The following is a 13,148-nucleotide window of genomic DNA, read 5'->3' as shown; positions in this document are numbered from 1 at the left end:
GCCGGGCAAAAGGCCTTTAGCTTCCAAACTTACGGAATGACAGAAAAGCATGTGCCATCCTACATGTCCTACAGTTTTGGAAAAAGGTGATATGTAAATATTCAAAAAAAGAGAGAATAGCTAGTCTTCTGCACGATTATCTTATGAAAGAATGTTTTATGCAAAGTCATCTTAGTTTGCTTATGAGAGAGGTATAACCATATTTTATTTCATTTACTGTATCATAATGTTGTGTAGCGTGTTCATTTTTTCTCTACAACTATGCCCTGAACATCTGCTTGGAGACTTCGCACACAGTAAAATCCGACCAATACAATCTCCAAGTAGATACAGGGACCTAATGTTTGTTTTACTAATTTTCAGTGGGTCTGTAAGCATTCACTCGAATATCAAACAATGGAACAGATACAGAGAAAGGGACAACCCCAACTATACCCTCCCCCCGAACATCTGCTTGGAGACCTCGTAAACAGTAAGATCCGACCGACACAATCTCCAAGCAGATACAGGACCGAATGTTTCTACTCTGTAAATCATCTGAAGATCAACAATGAGCAGGATACAGAGAAAGGGACAACCCCAACTATACCCCCGAACATCTGCTTGGAGACTTCGTGAACAGTAAGATCTGACCGACACAATCTCAAAGCAGATACAGGACCGAATGTTTCTACTCTGTAAAATCATCTGAAGATCAAACAATGGAGCAGATACAGAGAAAGGGACAACCCCAACTATACCCACGAACATCTGCTTGGAGACTTCGTACACACATATATAGTGTCCTAGTAAAACCCGACCACTAAAATTCCCCGGCCCTTTTCTGGGCCACCACATCAACAAGAAAGAGCTGTATCGTGTCAATATGCAATGATATTATATCGTACAGTAGCACGAAGTAGGTACTGGAAACACATGCTTTGCTAATGTAACGTAAACTCGGGTATCTCTTAGTTCTTGGTGAGATGCGGATAGCCACATGGACGAACAAGTGAGGCTGACAGCAGCTTCAGGTAAGTTGAAAGGAGATTGAACGATAAGTGATTCCATAGATCATAAGATGCAAACGATTTCGTCATTCCTTTTGGCGCGCAGCGTGTTGAAAACTGTCACTTCAACTTGTAAACACAAGAACGTGTTAGGTGTTGGTCAGAGGTCACGACCTTTGGCTTTGCACGGTAAACAGGAAGCTATTTGCATATTTCGGTTGAGACCGGGCGTTTGAATGTTTGAAACTGTATGTTGGAAGTAAATACTTTTAGCCGGTCACACATACGACAGTCTTGGGTAATTTCTATCACAACCAGGTTCTTATTTAGATTACCCACATCAGGAAGGACGATTATATCTTGTATTGAACAGATATGAAAACAAGAAAGACTCGAAGCCGCGGCGGCTGCCGCTGCTCTCTGTACTATATTATATTCCAACGTTATCTCAACGGGCGCGACCTACTCATAGTAGGGCCATGTTGATTTGATTATATGGATGACATCCACGCGCGCATGAATTTTCGGCCGTTTCCAAAAAAAGTTTTCAACCATACTGTAAATCGTGCAAAACATTTGCTAAATAAGCAAAAATATACCATAAGTTGCAAGGAAAACATTTAGAAAGGATAGCAATGTCGTAGGATGCCAAAATCAAAGGAAAAAAGACAAAAAATGTAAAGAAATGAATTCGAAGAGTATGGGTCGGGGTATCGCTTGTCGGTGCAAGGATACTGCCCTTAAATTATTTTTACGGTGATTTTGAAGTTATTGACTCGTATACACTATTATACAATGCCATACTTGTTGTTCTGAATGTGTGGGGCGCAATGGGCCTTAGATATTGAAGTATTACGCAGCAGAGCTCTCCGCGATGTGAACATCACGAAGGTTTACATCAGACTGAGCTCCGGTTGTTTACTTTACGCCTGTTATCGGGCCAGGTCACCGTTAGTTATATAGTGCAATCTAACACAATAAACAGAAGAGATATTTCTTGTTTGGCGAGATATGCAACCTTTTATTCTGTTGCATCACAAACCATAGTATCAACACGTGCGAGGCATGGTGTAGGATAGAGATTGTCTCAAATATATTAACATGTGTCTCATGTCAACAATCCGGCCAAAACACGCCTAACTGCGTGAAAGTCCAGTGCGTGTGCGAACGAAAAGAGGAAACCAGCCAATCGGGCACAAATTGTGCCGGAATGAGAAAGGAAAGGGGTTCACAAGGGACAAGCGAACACGTTTCAAATGTGCTTTAGCTGGCGGTCTACAGCCCCGCGGACACTCTTGTAATACTGGAGGTTTCCCAGATCGGACAAGTGTAGGCCGTCAGGCGCATGCCCGTAGCCAGGATTTTGAATAGGGTTCTTCCCACTGCTTGAGGGGACCTCGAGGTTCCTAGGGGGGTCCGGGGGACTGTGAATAAATGAACCTTCTAAAATGGCATTTCGTGCATTTTTGAGAGGATTTCCAAGAAAAAATCAGAGATAAATTTTTATTCAATGACAAAGGGAGCAATTTTCTACGATTCCAGTCCATCTTTTCAAGAAAAATCTTGGACCTTTACATAAAATGTGGACCAAAAAGTGGACCTTTGAACCTTGTGGGGGGGGGGTCTTCCGAACCTTCCGAACCCCCCCTGGCTACGGGCATGAGGCGCAAAGTAGTTTCGGTTGCGTCTCCACAGACGTCTGTGGTCCCATACTGTGACCTTGGGGTAGTTCTGCACAAGTCCCTTCAGCGCCACCGTGAATTTGTGAAGGCGCTGTGGAAAGTCAGACATGTTAGGTGGAATATGGAGACATCAGATATCTGGGGAACCTTGGACGAGCGCCCGGTCTGCTTTCTGGTGGAGACCCACTGGGTGTACACGTAGCGTGTCTATTATATATGGCAATACCTATTTAAAAAGCTCATCCTTATTTGGTAATACTTGCGTCAGATACCTTTCCTATATATACCTTCACGTACTTCCTAAATAATCAAACATAAATCCATACGTATGTGAGTTACAGCTAAGGGTACACATTTCATTCGTTGATGCATGCATCATATTAGCACCCCCAAAAACAAACAATACAACTTCCTACATATAATACAGTGTTAAAAACACACATATTTTAAAATACTAGTAGTACTAAAACAACAATCCGTTATAAGAAAAATTCCTTTTACCCAAGGTATATCAAAAGGGTTACAAATTTATACTATTATATTATTAAAATACTCACGTCGCCGGTGTGTTTTTTAAACACCGCCCTTGTTCTTTCTGCTAGTCCTTTTGCATATATCAAATGGTGAATAAAAGTTTTAAAAGGGGATTGTACATTGAAACGGCAGATATATGTATTCCGTTAGTAATGTGTCAATTTGATCCATACCTGGAATGTTGGAATTTACGGTGTTGAATACATTACCATCTAGGTCAGTTTGCTGAGCCGGGCGCATTCTTCCAACCCTAAAGGACGCTGGTGGATAAAGGCTGATGCATGCGACATGCAACAGGGCCTACGTGAGTCCATGAGGCATGAGTGGTCGGGCGACACGGATTTGGGGGATGGAGAGCTGCAACAGGCACAGGAAGAGTACAAGGCGAAGCAGGCATTTGTGCGTAATCTCTTTGTCCTATCAAGGATTTGTCACGGATGGGGAGTGGAACTCCTTGCGGACGATGGGCGGGAGTCGACCAGTGTCTGTCATCCAACTGATGATGGATGCAAAAGCGGAAGCCAGGACCATGACAGCTGCAACCATCAAGAGATATCTCACACTAAGAGGTAAAATGATTGACATTGTGATTCTTCTGATTGTGTATGCCTGTATGTTTTACATTATGATACATGTTTGTCCTGTAATTGAAAATTGCTTTTGAAATTGACAGCAAATTGTCCATACTTTTTCTTATAGACAATGCAGGCAACCCCCCTCCCTGTGGTTGGGCACGAAGCGGTACCGCTAGAGGATGTTGTATGGCTGGCCACCTACATGAGAGAACGGAACGTCGGGTTCGAGACAGCAATCCACATTCTGCGGAGAAGACACTTCCCACACATGCATGACCCTCTCCCATGGACCCCAGGTACGTTCCTCTAACTTGAAAAGATGCAAGCACAGACTTTAGATTTTGTCCTATATGCACTGAAAATGTTGCAGAACATCTCAAGGATATACTTAACTGTAATTGGCTGATAATCAGCTAAGCTAACTATGATTATCAGTATAGTGTTTTATTGTATTGTATGAACTATGTGGTCCATGGCTCAACCTAATGTACAGTGAAGGAATTACCTTTCCCGCTCCCATTTGTTGGGTTTCTCTTTTGCTGTCTTGATGCATAGACAAAAATGGAAATATCTCACTACTTTGCACGTACAGACATTGTACATATTTTATATTTTACATATAACAGGCTGTGTAAGACGTATTGTTTTGTATGTCATCACATTGTATTGTACTTTGGCAATGCAAAACATACCAACCCTTCCTTTTCTTATTGCAGCGAAAGACAACGAGTCAACTTCTGAGTGCCTGAAGTCAATAATGGCCACCTACATCTTCAGGAAAAAGGTGCACGACCTATCTGCAACAGGTGTCGACTTCAGCCAAAATCTGTATGTGCCTGAAGTCAGTGACGGGAACGAGCCTCACTTCGACAGGGAGGACCATGGTCATGTTCTGAAGAGACTGACACAGTGTGTGAGGTACGGAACTGTACCCAACATGGATATGAGGAGGTGAGCTGTTGAAATCAAATATTTTGACCCTGTAGTGGTGGCCTAGGTGGCATGAAATGCTTGTCACGGAAATTCTATGTACTTTCATAAGTCATCATTTACATGCATATACAGTAGTTTAACCATTTCAACTTTTTCTGTTTATTGTCAGATGGGTGGAAGCGATGCACAGCCCAAACACCATGCTGACCTACACGGCCCTGAGCGGGAAGCGCAAATAGTCAGTGGCTGACTGCGAACGGATGTTTTCAGCGGGAGTGGTCAACTTCTTCAAGGCGAAAGGCTACGAGAATGAAGCAAGGTACGTACTGTTTGTCAGTTATATGATGTTTGCCAGAAGCAAGTCATCCCTTCCTTTAAAAAGCTGTTAGTAATTTCAAATGTTGTGCAGATTACAAAACATCATTTGTTTGTATTTGGTCATAGGGTAGCAGAAATCGTGCTGAACTGGCACAAGGCTACAGATGGACGAGGACTGGACCAGCGGACACGGAGGCAGTACAACCTGGACATGTTAGCTTTCCTGCTAGAGGACTGGATGCCGCACCTGTCCTGTGTTGAGGACTACGCTTTTCTGGATGTCAACAGGTCAGGCTATTGTTTGTGTCATGCACTATTTTTTTATTCATGTTTTTGTTGTTTGTCAGTTGTTAGCCCATAGAGTTTTGTAAATGTATTTGTACAGTAACATGCTATGGTTTACAGCAAGGTCTGGGAGAAGTCTTTCTTGATGACCTATACAGTTTAAACATTGTTGTTATATGTATTATTTACAGACCAATCAAGGGCATCCAAGGCTTCACACGTGAAGTTGTGGTGGCTCTTGTTTGCAACATCGAGAGCCAGGAGCACAGGCGACGGATGATCACCAGTTGGAATCTCCCCCCAGAACATCCCAGAGCTGGAACATCAGACGACGTGGAGGCCTACATCTCAACACTCCATGCGGCGCTTGGTCCGATTTTCGACCACAAGACATACAGGGAAAATCAGAGGTAATGCCACCTAACACTGATTCACACTAGATTAATGAAAAGATTGTACAATTAAGTAAAAATGTTTTCATTCCATTGATAGTCTTTGTAAACATACAAATATGTGCAATAGGCATTATAATAATGTACAAGTAATGTATAACCATAACAGTATAACCAAACTAATAACAGTGCAACCATATTGTTGTGTTCCTGCCTGTCATAAACTTTAGGCAGCAGTTAACCTTAACGTCATATTTTACTTTCTCCACCCACCATATTAGGAAAATCTGCCATGAGTTTGGTAAAAGACTGGACAACGACCTGCCCTTCTGGTATCACACGGGAGTGAATGAACGGTTCAAGGCCAAGCTGCCCTCTTTCGACGAACCATCTGGCGCAACCGAGCGACTGGGCCGCATCAGAGAAGCAAGGTTTGCTGACCCAGGAGTTGAAAACCCGTGCAGGGTGCAGATGCCAAGAAGAGGAGCTAGTACTGTCAGGGCAAGATTCCACAATCTGGAGGAGCAACTGCCCCCACCACCCCAGGCATGAATTACTATCTTAATGTCATATGTAACTCAGAAGTCTGTAAACCATTTTGTATATCAGAATTTGTTTAGACAGTCTTTTATTTGTTTTAATTCTAGATGTCTCTGGTGGTCTCTGTCAGATCTCCCTGCCAAACTGTAAAATTTGAAGAAGTCAGCCAAAATAGGTTAGACATTTGGTTGTGAATTGAAGAGAAGTCTCTTTTGCCAAAGGTCTAACCTATTTCAGCTGATTTCTAAAAAATTTTCAATTTGACAGCGATGTCTGGCACAGTCTAGGTTACAGTGGGTATGGCTCTCCGGGGTAACCCTATACTACGGGGGCTGGACTCTTGTCCATCAGGAGGTCAGATCAACTGCAGCCATCCAGAGGTAGATAGAAATTCTGCATATAGGAGATATGTCACTACATAGACAGTAATGGTTGAAGTGATCAGCTATGCCAAAAGTGTTTTACCATTCTGTATCAGGCTATATGACATGAGAGAAATAAAAAATGGAAATGTTTCTTTCTTATCCCTGTATCTTCATTTTCTTCTTCAGTGAAAATTTAAGAGACTAACCACGATGACTAAGATAATTTAAGTCCTTTATTATACTCTAAACAGTAGCCTTGTTTCTCAGTCAAACAATTTGCAAGTATTCACCTCTACTTCAGAGGAATCAAGGTCAGAGATAGTTTTGCAACATAGAATAGACAACAGTGTAAACTGCACATCATAATAGTTAATTTGATTCAACTTGAATCTTGCATATCATAAATATCAATTTCTTTCTGAATTCACAACTTTAGAAAAAGTTGACAATTATCACACTTTCATAAAGGGATCAATAAGGAATTAAAACACAGAGGAACTGTAGTCAAAAAATAACATTTAAAAGTAACATGTGACACCCGACAAAGGCAAGGGATAAAAATATTCACAGTGTACATCAAACTGCACACAACATATAGTTAAATTGATTCAATTTTTATCTTATCAGAATCCAGAACATAACAAATTTCACATACTACTTCACAAGGGGATCAAGGAAGAATTGAAACTAAGGTTATCTGATCAAAAATAATATTACAAAGTAACATGACAATGGACAAAGTCAAGAGATAAACAACAGCTGCACACCAAATAAAGTCAATTTCAATCAATCTGTTGAGTCATAAATCAAAATCCATAGCATGACAAAAAGTTTACATCAATTTCAGAATGGGATCAAGGAAGAACTGAAACATATCTGTTCAGTCAGCAAAACACTCCTAAAGCAGACATCAAAACATAACAGTTATAATACAATTTACAATTATACCACACTATTTCACAGGGGGATCGATGAATAATAGGAAAATAGGTGAACTGTAGTCAAAATTAACATTGCAAAGTAACATGTGACACCTGACAAAGGTAAATGATAAACATTAACAGTGTACATTAAACTGCACAATATATTACATTGTGTACTTGATTCAATTTGAATCTATTAGAATCTATAACATACATAAAATATTTCAAAACACAACAACAAAATTACTACTTTACTCTGAGAGCCTTCTGCACTACAGCCCCTTCCCACTTTCCAAGCTTTGTAATGAGAAGTTTCAGGTACCATCCTGGGTGGTACCAAGTTGTTCGAAAGGCAATCCTGCCTATTCTGACACCTCCCAGTCTCTGTGTATTAATGGCTTGATGGACATGCTGGGTTAAAGCCTGCTGTATGTAGCCAACCTTCTCTGGACCATTGTCCGTATATATTCTCACAGCTATGGCATTAGGGTCAAAAGAATTATCAGGTTCAGGAATGATGTCTGCTTTAGGAGTGTTGTTATTATCATTGATGGCATTATAAGCTTCTTCCAGAACATCCTGGTAACGCTTATGGTAAGTGACCCCCATGACTTTAAATGGAAGCTCATGGGTGTCAAAACTGTCGTCATCAGAATCTTCATCAGGATCTTCATCAGATAATCTCGTTTCCCGTCGGCTGAACAGACAATCACGTGACCCCTACCCTGATACTAATTATTCCGCCCCTTTACCCTCTGACCCTTCCTCCCTAACCCTCGTAAGGGTCATTCGTGGCTCAACCTTTCTCTGTACGGTCACATTTGTTTGGCTCCCGATCACATTTGTCCCAAGCGTGTGTAGTTACAATTTCCCCTCGGCTTCTTCCGCTGGTCACTGGATTACTTCACCTTGTACTTCTGCTCGTGTGGATTCCCGTCTCTCTGACTGTTTGTTTGTGTAGACGTTCGCGTTCCACGCAAGTTGATTATTCCGCCATGGATCTTGACCTCTACACCAGAACTACCTCCGTTATGTGCGTCCAGCGGCTAGCTCAACTGGTTTCTGCGCGCCCCTGTGCTACAGTTTCGTCGCGTTTCTTCACATCGATCGTCTGTTCCAAGGATTTTGCGCCAAGTCTCCATCGCCTCGGCAGACCGGACCACCTCGAGCTCGGACCCCACTGGCTACCCCCGCCCGCCTGACGATGGAAGTTCTGTAGCAGGTTTTCCCCTCTCCTTTCCATGTTCCCCCCGTTGTCTGTATTTTGTTGGCCTTTGTTGTCTTCTCGTTTATGTACTATGTACTATCGTAACCGGTTTTATAATACTACTGCTTATTTTTACCACAGGAGGTTGCTGCATCATGGGCGTTCATAGATCTCTTTGCGTGTGGTCCTGCATGTGTACTACTCTAGTAACGCTTCTAACTTCCTTGCTTTTTCCTAGTTTGCGCTCTGGCTATTTACACATTCTTCCTTCAACAGAGACGTTCCTACCACGAGGTGTCACTCGAGGACAGCGCACTTCCTTACCTCCCGCTGTGTTAATGACAGCCAGGCTATACCCTCTTCCTGCCTGTTACAGTTGACCGCCTAGCCTTTTCTCTTCCAGACCACCCACCCGTGGGAACGTTGTGATGTTATGAACGTAATATCCCCTTCCACCCCAAACCCTCTAGCCTGGAATCCATCCGTGAACGCTGTGTCTCCGCTCCGTTCCTCCGCTCTGCCTTCAGGATTCCAGGCTATTACCTCGTGATTGACCAACAAACTTCCCGACTTTCTTCCCGTATATAGTACCCATCCTTGATCGGTTACAACCTCCTCGTTTTGTTTGTTTTGTTTTGATAGACTGGTTGGCTAGGTCAGTTATTAATGTGCTAACTGCCCTACTCCCACGTGATGCACAGTTTTCTACACTCACTCTTCCAGCATTTGTTGTCTGATGATCTCTGATGAGCTGTCCTGACTGTTTGATTGGTTTCTCACTACATGTCTGGTGCGTCCACGTTGTATATGATCCTTACCTCGGACCCTACCTCTCATGTCCTCACCTCGCCTTGTTTTCCGTCCCATCCACCCCCACCCGACCCCGACCCTGTTCCCCCTACTAGCCAACTTCCACCCTAGATCTTGACATGTGCACATGACTCACCCCCCCTTCATACACATATGCTAGTACATGTAGTAGTAGCAAGTCGTTCTTGTGTTTGTACACTCTTGTTTTTGCATTGAACGCATTGATCTCATCGTTTTTTCAATTTCGTAGACGCAGTTGTGCCGAATTACTCCACGTATTAATTATGTTTCTCCCTTTTACGACTAGTCTGCTGCACACGGGAGGAACTAATGCTTCCCCCTTTTGCGAATAGTACATAGTGACGTGATGTCCTTCCGGTCGCCGACAAGACAGTTGTTCAATATTGCCGCCTTACCAACAGCTGTTTACACTTTGCAGCTCTCTCTTATGATCTACCACCACCGGTCTGAAGCTGTTTTGACGACCTGATTGCTTCCTTATTCGCAGATTCCAGTCTGGCATAGCATGTTCCTGGGAACGTCCTCCTCCTCAGTCCCTACCCCTCCTTGTTCTATCCCCCACCCCATCCTTCCTCCCCCATTTTGCCTTACCCCCCTACCCCATGTCCTGACAGGTTACTAGTAACGTTATGTGTGTGACGTTGAATTGCGATGTGCTCCCCGTGTGCACCGTGTGCGTTTGAGATGTGATCCCCGTGTGCCCCGTGTGCTCCTCGTCACATGGCTATGTGCATGCTATTCCCCCCTGTGGACACATTGTTGATACATGGGAAGTTCCACCCCCCGTGCGGGTGAACGTAAGTCCCATCGAAGTTCAACCCCCCGTGCGGGTGAACGTAAGTCCCATCGAAGTTCAACCCCCCGTGCGGGTGAACTTGAGTTCACTAGAGTCCCGTGAGCGTCAGGTTTCTCCGGAAGTCGAACGGGAAGTTCTACCGGTTCCCCCGTGTGGATGAAGGAGCATTTCCACCAGTAGTTGCACCCAAGTGTGGGTGAACGTAAGTTCCACCACGAAGTTCCTTCCGCCGCGCGGACGAACGTGAAGTTCTATCGGACGTTCCTTGTGTAGACGCGTTGACACCTTGTCGAGGTAGGACTATTAAGGGACCCCAGCGTGGATCACTGCATGCGGGACGCTGGACTTTTCCCCGCCGAGTTTAATGTACGAACCAGCATGACCGGACTGCTTCGTAGTACTGTCTGTTTCATCGTGATATTGGTTCAGCGAAGCGTAACCTGCAGTGGCAGCCATGCGTGTGGACCTGGGACTGATGCTGTTTGGTTCATCGCTCCAGTCAGGACTGAATCACCTTGCATATTTGAACTTGTGACTAAGGCAGATTTGTAGCTCGTCTTGTGCAAGCGCACAGAACGGACATGACCTCTCGAAAACTTCGAACTCAGTCGTTACCGCCAGTCGTCATCGCCAGGAGTCGTTACCACCTGAAGTCGTCATCAGTTGTACTTCCGTGACTCTGAACATGAACTTACAGCTGCGTGTTAATCCTACATGTTGCTTCCTTACACGTATGACTCCCTTGTTCCGAAGAGACTGTCTTTTTATTATCGTACCAGTTCCGTTACTCCAGTACTTTACATTTATCATACTTAGATTAGCCCAGCCGGTTCTCCCTAGGTTCTCCCACCTCATCATCATCCTTTCCCTCCCGGTCATGTTGTCTCTCTGTGTACAAGGGTATACACAGAGATGCTATCCTTTTGCATCGTGACGGTGAGCTCACTACCCTAATTTGTGTGTGTTTGTCTGTGAAATAGACGGGAAACATAGTTCTCTTCGGAGCTTGCGAAGAAGAGAAAATCTCGTTTTCCCGTCGGCTGAACAGACAATCACGTGACCCCTACCCTGATACTAATTATTCCGCCCCTTTACCCTCTGACCCTTCCTCCCTAACCCTCGTAAGGGTCATTCGTGGCTCAACCTTTCTCTGTACGGTCACATTCCCACCCAACCCTCCCATGACTAACCCGAGAACACCTGGATTGTAGAACGTTAGTTATGTTTTCTCATCTCATACGACATCGCGCTACCTTAGTTTTTACTGACTTATCTAGACTCGTACATTCGTCATGGCACTGTACGTTATCCTCAATGGTACCTGCGACTTAGCGTACGTATCAGTTGTTACATAACCTTCATGTTGTCTCTTCTCTGCAAGATACCTGCCTTGCTAGCGTTCCCAGTCACATTGTGGCCATTTGCTGTACTCAGTATGTTGTGTAGCTGTAACCTCTGATATACTCCAGAATTGTGTTATTGTCGTATTTTGAACCACGTTACTTACGAAGGTCAGTAGTTATACCTGCAACGCATCACTTGCTTAGCCAGGATGTTTTCAACCTTGTTCACGTAGATGAGCTTTTGAACTTCGCCGGTTAGAAGTTACTTACAAGTCAGGATGCGTTAAACATCCGCTGGACAGAGCATTGGTTTAACCGACCAGCCCGACTTTGGCTAAACAATTGGCAACCAGGGTAAAATAGGTCGCCAGCTCGCAGCACATGACTTGTTGTTGTTGTATTAGGCTCCTGTATAAGTATGTACATGCTATGAGAGCTACAATGTGTAGAGAGTAATGGTGTTACTGAATTGACGAGCCAATTGCAATAAATGCCCGACCGTACTGAGGTGACGGTGAGCTCACTACCCTAATTTGTGTGTGTTTGTCTGTGAAATAGACGGGAAACATAGTTCTCTTCGGAGCTTGCGAAGAAGAGAACATAACTGTCTGAGTCGCTATCAGAATCTGACATGTAGTCATACTCCTGCACAGTATGAATACTGGCAGAACTCAATGTACTATGGGGCACCTGGGAACAGAATATCTTCACTGCTAGTAGTAGCGAGCGAAGCAAAGTCCCATGTCCAAATAACTAACAGTTCTTTGTTATCTACTGATATACTACATGTCTCTCTTAATACAATATCAAAGGGGGAGGGATACAGAAGGACCCTTTGGTCCGCAGCATCGAACACAGCTGGCTTCAACTGGCCATCTATGGATACAGTGGCCTGTCGGAATGTGAGTGACATTACCGGGAAACATGGAATTGTCCATTTAAAAGTTGTCCCGATGTTGACGACATTGGCCTGTGTGAGGGGATCACTTCGCAGGTTGCGCTTTGGCTTTGTGGAGGACGAGGATGACCCTTCCTCGCTTTCGTCCGTGCACACAAATGTGAAGTCACTCTGATCTGAAATGTGAAAGGAAATGTCAGAGCAATTAGACTTGATATATAACAAATAAGACTTAAAAGGCTGTTGAATATGACTGGTACAATTTTTATAGCAATGCACATTAAGCTACAACAACAACATAACTCAACTTACCTGTTGTGTTCAGCATCTGTTCAGTAGTCCATGTTCTTGTCAGGTTAGCTGCTGGTACGTCGGGTAATGGGCTGATAATTGTCAAGGAAAAATGTGTATCATGTATGTCTTACTACATACAAATCTACAAAAATTATTACAGTCTTAATGTTATAGCACATGTAGTATACACATGGTTACACTATGTTGTTGTCCAGATGTAGGATACAGTCCTGCATACTCCAT

The 13,148-nt window shown here is 43.7% G+C and overlaps 1 protein-coding gene and 1 pseudogene across 1 annotated transcript in view; one reads left to right on the top strand and one right to left on the bottom strand.

The window, feature by feature from the left end:
• The first annotated feature begins 3,421 nt into the window (after positions 1-3,421).
• Positions 3,422-6,763, top strand: LOC109483857 (annotated as a pseudogene).
• An 84-nt stretch (positions 6,764-6,847) lies between these two features.
• The window catches only part of LOC109483856 (exonuclease 1-like), an 11,239-nt gene continuing 4,938 nt past the window's right edge, over positions 6,848-13,148 (bottom strand). The window contains 5 exon segments of the mRNA XM_019787003.1: positions 6,848-8,233; positions 11,198-11,258; positions 12,319-12,409; positions 12,411-12,787; positions 12,924-12,994. Of these exon segments, the coding sequence (XP_019642562.1) occupies positions 7,783-8,233; positions 11,198-11,258; positions 12,319-12,409; positions 12,411-12,787; positions 12,924-12,994 (1,051 nt within the window). The 3' untranslated portion in view covers positions 6,848-7,782.

The sequence above is a fragment of the Branchiostoma belcheri genome, unplaced genomic scaffold (assembly GCF_001625305.1).
Source record: "Branchiostoma belcheri isolate BF01 breed outbred unplaced genomic scaffold, Haploidv18h27 scaffold663, whole genome shotgun sequence".
Classification (NCBI taxonomy): domain Eukaryota; kingdom Metazoa; phylum Chordata; class Leptocardii; order Amphioxiformes; family Branchiostomatidae; genus Branchiostoma; species Branchiostoma belcheri.
This window is presented reverse-complemented; position numbering and strand designations above follow the sequence as displayed.